This window comes from Crotalus tigris, unplaced genomic scaffold (assembly GCF_016545835.1).
Source record: "Crotalus tigris isolate CLP2741 ecotype Arizona unplaced genomic scaffold, ASM1654583v1 scf7180000017666.379230911805:20528666, whole genome shotgun sequence".
NCBI classification, from domain to species: Eukaryota; Metazoa; Chordata; class Lepidosauria; order Squamata; family Viperidae; genus Crotalus; species Crotalus tigris.
This window is the reverse complement of record NW_024096552.1, coordinates 14,321,497-14,334,312: the sequence shown is the minus strand read 5'-3', so window position 1 is coordinate 14,334,312 and position 12,816 is coordinate 14,321,497. Positions and strand designations below refer to the sequence as shown.

The following is a 12,816-nucleotide window of genomic DNA, read 5'->3' as shown; positions in this document are numbered from 1 at the left end:
GCTCTTCTCCAGTGAGTCCTTCTCATTAGGTGACCAAAGTACTTGAGTTTCAACTTCAGGATCTGGACTTCTAAAGAGCAGTCAGGGTTGATCTCTAGGACTGACTGATTTGATCGTCTTGCAGTCAGGGGACTCGCAGGAGTCTTCTCCAGCATCATAATTCAAAGACCTCAATTCTTTTGCGCTCAGCCTTTCTTATGATCCAACTTTCACAGCCATACACTTGCAACTGGGAAAACCATGGTCTTGACTATACGTACTTTTGTTGGCAGGGTGCTTGTTAGTTTGCTGTATAGATTTGCCATAGCTTTCCTTCCCAGGAGCAAGCATCTTTTAATTTCTTGGCTGCAGTCCCCATCTGTTGTGATCTTGGAGCCCATGAAGATAAAATCTGTCACTATCTCCATTTCTTGCCCATCTATTTGCCAGGAATTGAGAGGGCCAGACGTCATGATCTTGGTTTTCTTAATGTTGAGTTTCAAGCCAACTTTTGCACTCTCCTTCTTCACCTGCATCAAGAGGCTCTTTAGTTCCTCTTCACTTTCTGCCATTAGAGTGGTATCATCTGCATATCTTGGTTGTTGATATTTCTCCCGGCAATCTTAATTCCAACTTTTGATTCATCTAGCCCTGCCTTTCTCATGATGTGCTGTGTATATAAGTTAAATAGGCAGGGTGACAGAATACAGCCTTGTCGGACTCCTTTCCCAATTTTGAACCAATCAGTGGTTCTGTGTTCAGTTCTCACTGTTGCTTCTTGACCCGCATATAGGTTTCTCAAGAGACAAATAAGATGGTCTGGTACTCCCATCTCTTTAAGAACTTGCCAAAATTTGTTGTGATCCACACAATCAAAGGCTTTAGCATAGTCAATGAAGTAGAAGTAGATGTTTTTGTGGAACTTCCTAGCTTTCTCCATGATCCAGCGTATGTTGGCAATTTGATCTCTAGTTCCTCTGCCTCTTTGAAATCCTGCCTGTACTTCTGGAAGTTCTTGATCCACATACTGCTGGAGTCTTAGCTTGTAGGATTTTAAGCATAACTTTAATTGCATGTGAAATAGGTGCAATGGTGCAATAGTTTGAACATTCTTTGGCATTGCTTTTCTTTGGAATTGGAATGTAAACTGACCTTTTCCAATCCTGTGGCCACTGTTGAGTTTTCCAAATTTGTCAGCAAATTGAGTGTAGTACTTTTACTGCATTGTCTTTTAAGATTTTGAATAGCTCAGCTGGAATACTGTCACCTCCACTAGCTTTGTTGTTGCTCAGCTTTCCTAAGGCCCATTTCACTTCACATTCTAGGATGTCTGGCTCAAGGTCAGTGACCACCCCATCGTGGTTATCAGGGACATTAAGCTCGTTCTTGTATAGTTCTTCTGTATAATTTTGCCACCTCTTCCTAATCTCTTCTGCCTCTCTTAGGTCCCTGCATTTTGATCCTTTATCATGCCCATCTTTGCATGAAATGTTCCCTTCATATCTCCAATTTTCTTCAAGAGATCTCTGGTTCTCCCTATTCTATTCTCTTTTATTTCTTTGCACTTTATTTAAGAGGGCATTCTTATCGCTTCTAGCTATTCTCTGGAATTCTGCATTCAATTGGGTATATCTTTCTCTTTCTCCCTTGCCTTTCACTTCCCTTCTTTCCTCAGCTATTTGCAAAGCTTCCTCAGACAGCCATCTTGCTTTCTTGCATTTCTTTTTCTTTGGGATGGTTTTAGTTGTTATCTCTTGTACAATGTTGCGAACCTCCATCCATAGTTCTTCAGGTACTCTATCAGATCTAATTCCTTAAATCTATTTGTCACCTCTACTGTATATTCATCAGGGATATGATTTAGTTCATAGCTGAATGGTCTAGTGTTTTTCCCTACTTTCTTCAATTTAAGCCTAAATTTTGCAACAAGAAGCTCATGATCTGAGCCACAGTCAGCTCCTAGTCTTGTTTTTACTGACTGTATAGAGCTTCTCCATCTTTGGCTGCAGAGCACATGGTCAATCTGATTTCTGTGTTGACCATCTGGTGATGTCCATGTATAGAGCCGTCTCTTAGGTTATTGGGAAAGAGTGTTTGCTATGACCATCATATTCTCTTGATAAAATTCTATCACCCTGTGCCCTGCTTCATTTTGTACTCCAAGGCCAAACTTGCCTGTTATTCCAATTATCTTCTGGTTTCCTACTTTAGCATTCCAACCCCCCATGATGATAAGGACATCATTTTTTGGTATGATTCTATAAGGTGCTGTAGGGCTTCACAGAACCAGTCAATTTCATCCTCTTCAGCACCAGTGGTTGGGGCATAGATTTGGACTACTGTGATATTGAATGGTTTGCCTTGGATTCGCACTGATCATTCTGTCATTTGGGGGATTGTATCCCAGTATTGCTTTTCCTATTCTTTTATTGACTATGAAGGCTACTCTATTTCTTCTGAGGGATTCTTGCCTGCAGTGGTATACCTGATGGTCCTCTGAATTAAATTCACCCATTCCTGTCCATTTTAGTTCACTGATTCCTAAGATGTCGATGTTCAGTCTTGTCATCTCTTGTTTGACATGTCCAGTTTGCCTTGGTTCATGGATCTTACATTCCAGGTTACTATGGAGAAAAGATCTTTACAGCATCGAACTTTCCTTTCACCACCAGATGCATCCATAGCTGAATGTCTGTTCGGCTTTGTCCCAGTCGCTTCACTCTTTCTGGCGCTACTAGTACTAGCCCTCTGCTCTTTCCCAGTAGCATATTGGACACCTTCTGACCTGAGGGGCTCATCTTCAAGCATCATATCTTTTTGCCTTTTGGTACTGTCCATGGGGTTTTTGTGGCAAAGATACTGGAGTGGGTTGCCATTTCTTTCTCCAGTGGATCACATTTTGTCAGAACTCTCTGCTATGACCTGTCTGTCTTGGGTGGCCCTTCACGGCATAGCTCATAGCTTCATTGAGTTACGCAACAATAAGGAAGTAATCCATGAAGGAGAACTTTATATTGCTCCACCTTAATTCTATTTGATATAGATTTTATCTATTTTTATCAATAGAGTTCTAGTATTTCTATTTCCTATTTGAAAGGAGAGACAACTACAGTGTAATTGAAAATGAGTGTGTTTTTTCCTTCAAATCCAAAACAATGCAGTGTTGGAGGACATGAGAATGTACAAAGCAGTTGCCCAATTTCTGAAAAAGAGATAAATGATTTTCAGGAGTGCTGTAAACACTAGAAAGTAGTGAATATTGATGGTAGTGACTTAACAGGTACTTTCGTATTAGTATAACTGCCTTGTCAGATGTTCTGGAATAGAAGTGGGCAGGGTTTTGTAGAAGAACTTAATGGCTACTCTGAACGTTAACAACTGCTGGGATAATACTGATTAGTCATTGCAAGGGTCCTGAAAGCATATAAAAAATAAGGATGTTTATGAAATTGTGCAGTAGGGCCCAAATAAAATATTTTTTCTCTGTGAAACACTAGGAAACATAATACAGTTATGTTAGATAATACAGTATTCTTAGATTAAAACAAAAATTAAATAAAGTTCAGTGGAGCACAATGCTCACTAGAATAGCAGTTTAATGTGTTTACAAATAAAGAAGCAATGTTTCTTGACTACAAGTTTAATGGGTAAGCTCAACAGCTTTTGAAGTACTATAGTCAAGGCAAAGACCTCACAGAAGGCTGACACAAGACTAGGGATACATTCAACCATCTCTTTAAAAAAAATCAGCAGCTGAGAAAAATGTGAAGCTATTTCAATGAAAAAATGAACAAAATAAATTATTGCTAAATAAATCCAAAAAGTCAAACAGATAAGGGAAATTCAAAACTCCATATATGTAGATGGCATATTCATGAAAATCTACATTTCTTGCTGAAGTAAAATCAAAAATTCTACACCATTTACAATTATTCATCTTCAGGACAGAACATTTTGGTTGCAATATTTCAGACAATTTACCCTCTGATAGATTCTCCAAATGATGTGTTTAGAAATTAAGATGCTGGATTTCTTCCAATATATCATGAGATGATCTGGCCAAAATGAAACATGATGAAGTTCTTGGGCTCAAAGAAAAAGGAACAGAAATCCAGGATTAAGTGGCAGAGCTACCCGGAAGAATTAGAAGGCCATCCACATTGGTAATTATCAAAACAATGATGAGCAGTAGAAACAATGAAAATAAATATAGAATGATGAGGAAACATAGAAATTGGAAGACATTTACTGTCTCCACTGAAATAGAAGAAAACAGTTGATGGCCCAGGTTGCAAAGAGGTTCAGTCTTAGCCAATCCTCTTGATGGACATCTGGAAACTACAGTTGGATATCACTCCCAATCATGGGGCAATGAGCCCATATCAGCATCCACTTGGATGTGCACCTGAATAACCAGAAATTCTATTGCCAGATGCAGTTCCATAGTCATATAGGTTTTGGCAAGAGAGTAATAATTTGGTAACACATTGGTTATTCAAATATCATAACTTAATTCCAGTATTCTGAAAAACATACAGTTCATATTTATTAAGTTAACACCAAAATATTTTATTTTTATCTCAATCCTGAAACCCATTTTAACATTGATTCTAATTGATCCTATATCATGATGTTTTTGTTAGTATCTTTGGTTTTTTGTTTATTAATCCTAAAATCAATATAAACAAAATTGGGAATAGTGGGAATCCTTGTGGGATCTTTTGGGGAGATCATACACAGTGTTGTTAAATTTCTATTTACAATAATTTGTGATTTCTGTAACATTTATCAATTTATCTCAATTTAAAAAGTTCTCTTGCAAATTGAGAGCTTCTAGAACTGTAAGCAAAAAGGGATAACCAACATTCTCTGCATCTAAAAAGATTAATGCAACTTGTTTTTCATTATGCTGTTCCAAATACTCTACAATGCCAAAAGCTGTTTTTACGTTAACTTTTAGTTGTCATTTAGGTAAAAATCCATGATGGTCTTAATAAATAAATCTTGTAAAATTATTTTCAATCTATTTATCCAGTATTATTGCAATCTGTTTTGTATGTCTATGAATCATAGGAAATTTTGTTTTTTGATGGAACAGTTTTTTTCCCAGGGAAATATATTTTATAGAAATATGGTAGTACTGATGGAAAAAATTTTGAATAGCCACATTATTTGATAAACCATATCTCGTTCTTTGAGCTTCAGCCAACCATTTCCCTGGTTTATTTATAAATTCAAAATTCTTTTATTTGGCATAATTCAGTTTATGTTCCATTTCTTTTACTTAGATAGATAACTATTGCTGTAGGAGTTTAATTTGACATGAAATTCAAGTCTTTGATGACAATTGCTTTAATTGCAGATGTTTTCTCTTGTGCCTTTTTCCTGTTTACTACAGTATTATACAAAATAGACCCTAATAACAGCTTTATTTGTATTCAAATTTGTTTTTAGTGCCATTCCTTTGTGTTTTTTTTTCAAAAATACTACTACAGAAATTATTATATAAAAATGGGGTTATATGTAGATTGGGGGGAGTGTTTATCATAACTTTAAACAGCAGTTAAGTAACTGGTCATATATCAAGGACTATCTGTAAAAAGAAGTGACTTTCAACCTCATCACAACAAGTATAAACAAATTTAATAATTCTTCATTTCCTATACAGTTACAAAGAGATACCTCTTAATTTCATATCTCATTCCTCATTTATAAGCAAATTCATAAACATAAACTTTTCACTTCAAATGTCAGCCAAAAATTCATAAAGGGTTTGATATCTCTTCAATTCTTCTTCATCCCATCATACAGATTTATTCAAGGTTTTAATAAGCCTTTTTTGTAGATACAATAACAAAACATTTTCCAGATTATTTTCTTGGTTTATCATTTATGGTTGCCTTTTTAATTTATATTTTTAAACTTTTACCAGGTTTCATTTGGATATTCTTTTCCAAACGATTCTTTTGGCATTCATTTGTAGTTTCAGTATTGTCTTGTCAGATAAAATGTGTTCCATATCTGTCATTCCTTCACTGACATCTTTTAGACATAGTCTATCCATAAAAGCAGACATTATTGCTGGAATTACTGGTATTGTAGTTACTAACTTCTGGGTCTATTCTTCAAATATTTTCTTTAATATTACTGTTATCATATTATGTGTCATTTTGTAAGTCCCAATATTAACTGACATTAAGAACAGGCTTGTATTTTTTTTCCTTCTGTTTAGAATCTTTAGTCTCCTCTAGTAGCAAGTTTCTAAAATTATCACTTCTCTTTGTTATTACCCAGGATAGCCAGAATTTCACAATAAAAGTAAATATTCCAAATTTATCTGGACCTTTAACCCACTTATAACTTTTCTTAGATTAAAATTTTATTTAGCTTTTTACTAAATACTTTAAGCTATTAGGCTTAAAATTAATTTTCTTTGTTGAACACATCCTATGAACATTTTTCAAACTTCTTGTTCTGAAAGTCTCCAATAACTTTAAGATGGCTATTTCCAAATATGATTAAAAAGTGAGTTTAATACAAGTTGATACAAAAAGCAACAACTTACCATACTATCTATAACATCCTGAGTTGGCTGCATTGAAAACAGGGAGGTGTCCTGGGAACAGAAGATTATTTAAGCAACAGCATTTAAAAACCTACTAAAAATTATGTACAAAAACTATGACAAAACTATTCCCCAAAACATACAATTCTAATTTTGTCTTCTTATTTAATTTAATATTTTCCCAGCATTTGATAACTGACATCATTTTTTTATGGTTCTTGGTGAGTTTAGCAGGCTTCTAGTATGAAATCTGGGGGCTGAGATTTGCAAAAACATTCCCTCTAGAAATAAACTGACTGCTACAAAAAAAGTTGTACAAGTAGGCATGGTCATGTGGCCACTTACTTAATGATTGGCACAATTTATAACTGTAATTCCAGGCTCAATTATGGTCATAAGTCAAAAATTATTTGTAGAGTCTTCATATGATCCTAGGCTGAGTATCTTTAATCAAACTGCAGTTTTTGTTAATTTTATGAATAACATTATGGGCAATAATAGCTGACTGGTTTGTATAACCTGATACACCATCTTAGCTAAGATTTGGAATCTAATGTAGTGCAATTTGGAGGCCTTAAGTTTAAAGATGTAAGGCAACAAGATGGTCTTGTTTAACAAAACACCAAGCTCCACAATACCTCTCAGCTTGGCTGTGATGGCCAACTAATGCACATTAATTTAACAAAGAATAATAGTGTTAAATAGGGGGGGACACATTAAATATATGTATTTCCAGTGTTTTTATGGAAGCAAATTTAAAGCAAATTTTTTTTAAAAAATTTAAATTTTAGAGGTATGTAATATTTGGATTTGATGTGAGCATTTGAAATGATTCTGACTTCTTAAAGAACTGGTATCTTTTCCTGGATCAGTATGGCAGCCACACAGACTTAGGGCAATAAATATTTGAGACAGTGGCATGAAGGCAGACCACTATTACTTCTCTACTGTTTTTTAACCCAGATAGCATTTTTTGAGACTGTTGTACAAGTCCAGGAAAGGCAGGGCCTTAATGAATTCCTAACAGGTGCAGTAAGGGAGCCTACTTTAGATCCAAAACCCATACACCTCTAAATCTAATGAATTACTGATATCTAGATGTGAAGTATTCTATTGAATTTGCCATTATATTATGTATTTTATAACCCACTGCCTTCTGGTGAAGTTGGCTTACAACTCCCTCATCTCTAGATCCCATTTGCTGGGGGGTGATAGAATGTAGTTCAATATGTCTGTGTGGGCTCCAGATCAGAAAATCTGCTTTACTGTACCACACTCAAGCAATGGCCTTTGGTAATTTTAAAATTCTGTCTCAAATAAAACACCTTATTGCATCTGCAGATAGATACCCACTGGCCTAGTTTTGGGTGACCAGGTGTGATGGGATAAAGAAGAGCTGGGGCTGCTCTTGTAGGACCACTGTGAGAAATATTCTTGACATCTGTAAGACAAAGTTGCTCAGTGTTGGACTCTAGCTGGGAAGATCCTTTGGAAGTGATTGAGATATGACTGAATCCGTTTTTCTGAGAAGAATTGAACTGGTTCACTCTGAGGAAGTGAGCAGGGTCCTTGTAATTGGGGTTGAATTCAGCCATCTCTCTACTGGACTCATGCCTTTGCTGGTCAGCTACGTCCTTCTGGGAAGTGGCATGTCATTGGGTCCAAGGGGTGGTTTATGCTCCTTTGTGGGAGAAGGTGATGCAACCTGCCTTGAAGAGGCAGTACTATGCTTCTTTCTCAGGAGGCCATCTTTGGACCCAATTGTATGAGACAGCTTTCATCCAGTCCAATCTCCCTTGGGGGGGGGGGAATTTGTTGACAAAGTCATTGGTGCTCAGTTTCAAAGCATTTTGAATGAAATGGTTTATCTGTAGTCTTTTTATTGTAGGTACAGGCTGGTGTACAGTATTGATACAGCATGTCATGCTTGCTGATGACCTTTGCGGGCTCAGGATGAAAGTGATGGAACTATTCTACTTTTGGATCTCTCAAAAGTTCCAATATCATCAATCATGCTGTCCTTCTAGACAGGCTTTGGGGGCTGGCAGTGAGAGGCACTGTTTTGCAGTGTTCTCCTTTCTCTACAGCTGGCTCCGGTCAGTATTATGGGGAGAGATCAGGCCCTCCACTGCGGGTGCCTCAGAGGTCTCTCACCTCTCCTCCTTAACATTTACATGAAATTGCTCAATGAGGTCATTTGATGGCACAGGATACATATCTTCATTCCTGCTAGGGCAAAGGATTCTATTGCAGTGCTAGAGTCTGTCTGGATAAGGAAAAACTAACATCAACCCTAATAAGATAGAATGTTTTTGGTTCCCCCCCTTCCCCAGGGTTTGGTGATATTCATGTTTTACTCTGATAAGGTAGCACTTTCTTGGTTGAACGTCTGTGCAGTTGAGGTCCTCCTGGACTCATGGATCCTGCTCAATTAGCAATTGGCAGCTATGCATAGATTCATCTTGAGTGCAAATTGTATCCTTTCATGGATTGGGAAGCCTTACTCACTGTTACTTATATCTTAGTCATTTCCTGTTTGTGCTACTCCAATATATTTACACGGGGCTGCCCTTGACGACTACCCAAGAGTTGCAATTGGTCCAGAACATGGGCACACATAGTGCTGGGTGCTTCAAGATTTGCCTATGTTACACCTGTGTTGCCCAAGCAATTTCCTTCCAGGAGAAATTAAAGACTCTGATATCACTTTTACAGCCCTACATGGCACCGGAACTATTTGTGAGATGGCTTGTCCCTGACAGTATCTGCTGGATAAAATAGGATAAGCATGCTCCAGTTGTGTTCCCTGAAATATTGCTATCTATGAGGACTTCTCAAAGGTGCTTTTCCATGGCTTCCCCTACTTTATAGTGCACCCTCTTTCCAGGAGGCCCCAACCCTTTTAGTCTTCTGGGAGGCCATCAAGACCTGACTTTTTACTCTGGGATAGAGTAAGGATGCCTTAGGTTGTTTGTTGAGGCATCCAAAGGCAATCACTGAGGTGATAAATTTTTGTTTTATTTTTTTAAAAATGGATCTAGGGTTTTATTGTTGTTCTGAGCTCCCAGAGATGTGTTTTAAGATGGGTGGCTATAAAAATATTTTAGATAAATAGATATATAAATAAAATAAAGTTACTCCTTACCTGTGCAAATCCATTAAAAGCATTGCTTGATGCCTAGGCCAAATTAGAAGGACATATTTTAATATCAAAGTCTTGTTTGTACATGGCCCAAACATAAACATCTTTTAAAGTGAAGGGAAAGAATGACAATAAAATAAAAAATAAAAAGAAAGCACAATGAAACACATTGATAATTGGAAAAGATGCCAGCAACATAAACTATCTAAAAGCAACATTTCAAAACAAGATGTAGTATAAAATAAGATGGCATATTCAACAGTCAATTTCTTTGTGGTCAACCTAGCATAATTACATAGTTGAATTATGCCATGAATGCATGACTACACAGATTAGCAAAGGAAATATAAGGACTATTCATAAAATACAAGGTTAAATAAAGGTAAATATCACCTCCTAGGGAATCTTTCTTTTCTAAACTATACTATATAATATGGTAGGTACCTCTTCTTTATCAGCCTCATTTTCTTGGTATAACAATCCATATCTCCGGTTAGCAATTTCATCTTCAGATAAATCTGAGCTGTTGGTCTCATTTTCTTTGGGACTAGTGAAGTTTCCAGTGCTAGCCTTTCCAGAGTTTCCCATTTGGAACAGAATCAATGGGCTACTTATCTTGTTTGATCCACAGGTGTTAATGTTTGTCTCTTTCCCAGATGATCCTTGCTGTAAAGATGCTTCCTGATTCTGCTGACTCGTCATTACACAAGCAGTCCCCCAGCTATTGTTTAATTCTCCTAAATCTTGCATGAAACCTGGCCATAGGTTGTCCATGTTTTCATCTAGAGAGTCTTGTGTGGGAGGAAAGGGACAGGAATCATAGCTATTTGACTGGCTGAAAAAAGAATCAGAACTAAATGTAGGATCCCAGCTGTCATCCCAGGGTTCTGTCTCCAACACCTTGGGTAAACCAAAGTTAGCTTCTTCAGACACACAAAACATTTCCCTATCTGCCAATTCACCTTCCATATTCTCTAACTCAGAACTACTGAAATATGCATTACTTGGATTCTCAAACCCATGCTGCAGAGTCATATCCTTGTCAAGGGATATAAAGGTAACTTGGCATTCAATATCTTTATTCTCTTGAGAGATATTGAGGCCACAGTCTTCATATTTTTTGCAAAGCTCTTCTGCCTCTTTTGCTTCAAAATCATACCCAAGATTTCCAATCTCTGTAGAAAATTTATCTTTGACTTGGAGATTAGGCATTCCTGTAATATTTGTCATATCATTTTCCTGTGTGCATTTTATGGCCCTCTTACCCTCACATGTTTCTTCAGGATCCTGATTCAGTGAACACAAAGCATTCTCCATTTCAAGTCTATTATGTTCAAGAGCTGTAAAGCTGCTCATATTCTTGAAATCTCTTTCAACTATCTCCTTAACCATATCAGCCCTATTAAATTCTATATCAAATTTCTGGGGACAACTATCAGTTTCTCGTTGCCCATTGGTGCATTCTAAATCTTGTCTAATTTCTACCTTAGTCTTTTTTACAGTTTCATTATCTGGTTGTCCTAAGGCCTTAAGACATTCAATTTCATCGAAGGATTTACTGAACTCCTTGAGTTTAGCACCTCTGATGTTTACCTTTTCACATGGGTCCGTATTTGTCCAGAAAGAATCTTCTAAGCCCAGATTTGCCTCTTTTGTCAAATCTGCATCCGAAAAGCTGTCAATTTTCACTGAAGACTTCTCAGACAAAGTTTCACTCACTAAAAGCTGGTTACTCTCCACCAGATCAGTGCCATCGTCTCCACTATGACTAATCTCCAGGCATAGTCTTAAGAAAGTGGCTTCATGTTCATTTGCATAAGCTGTCCATGATGTCCCATCCTCATGCTCGCTTACAGCAGGCAAAATAGGAGTAGCTAGCATAACAGATGATTCTGCTGAGATTTCCTCTGCCTGAAGAAAAGGCATGGGACCATCAGCAGTTCTTTCCTGGCCCTCACTGGCTGCCTCCTTGAGGGAATCTGGCTCTAGGCCCACATTGAGTGAACCTAAATCAGTTTGGGACTTGTTAAGATCTTCTGCTGACCCACTGTCTGGATTTTCCTCCATGACCAGGTTATACAAGGAAAGACTTTTTGGAGAATCAGGCTTTAAATAGGTAGGAAAGTAAAGAAAAAAACAAGATGAGCAAGATAAAGATGGTCTCAGGGAGAAAATACATATAGAACTCAAAATTAACTGACTAAATTAAGGAATTAATACAATTTATAATATCTGTAAGGGAAATCTACATTTGAAAAAAGCAACTACTTACCGGCTGAACCATCTCATTATTGGTCTGTGAGGAAAGAAAATATGAAAAAAGATAAGAGAAAATGGAGAGGATATCTCACTGAAAAGAAACATGTTAAATAAACCAAAAGACCTGGAGTGCATCCATAAACACCAACTAGCTGTTAGAAGACACAATGAAAATGCCTTAATTTCACAATACTTGAACAGATTTAACCATATTTTCAACTTGGAAACTGGGATCATCCCAGCTCAATCCAAATCCAAAAATGCTCAGAAATTCCTAGAAACTTAGTACTCAAAGAAATCAGTCAGCAACAGGCACATAGAAATAAACAACATTTACATACTAGTCAAAAGATTCAAAAAAGTTAAAAAGGAAACAAAAAGACCAGAACATGCCTTACTAGCAATCAATCACCCAATAAGAGGATAAACCCAGGATTAACCCCAGACAAACAATCAATCAGGAAACAATACCTTAATTGAGGAACTATCAAGTCAGTCAAACAATCAAACAGAAAACAGACCAAACAAGGAACTACCAACCAGAAAGCAAAACCTTCACCATTACTAACAAAGTAATCTACTGTATATAAATAGAGCAAACCCGTCTCCCTTTTTATACTGAATATGCTACTTAGCTGGGAAACAAAATGTTTGTAAAGAAACAATCAAGCTCAAAGAACACTAAGAAGGTATTACAAATTGAGACAATGCAGCAGCAAAGCCAAGACACAGTCCATGTTAGAGGGAGGAATAATGAGCATCAGCCTGTTCAACCAATAAAATGACTTTTAAGCAGTGGTGGGATTCAAATATGTGAACAACTGATTCTCTGTGTGGATGCTGCTTCCGGAAGTCCATTCTGGGCCTGGGC

General features: G+C 37.0%; 1 protein-coding gene across 8 annotated transcripts in view; it reads right to left on the bottom strand.

The window, feature by feature from the left end:
• Positions 1-12,816, bottom strand: part of AMPH (amphiphysin) — a 118,046-nt gene that overhangs the window by 8,036 nt on the left and 97,194 nt on the right. For 3 of the 8 annotated variants that reach the window (XM_039336741.1, XM_039336743.1, XM_039336742.1), the window contains 4 exons: positions 11,959-11,982; positions 10,131-11,792; positions 9,690-9,722; positions 6,545-6,595 (listed from right to left, as the gene is read on the bottom strand). In XM_039336741.1, the coding sequence (XP_039192675.1) occupies positions 6,545-6,595; positions 9,690-9,722; positions 10,131-11,792; positions 11,959-11,982 (1,770 nt within the window). The other 5 variants (XM_039336746.1, XM_039336747.1, XM_039336745.1 and 2 more) reach the window with 4 other exon arrangements.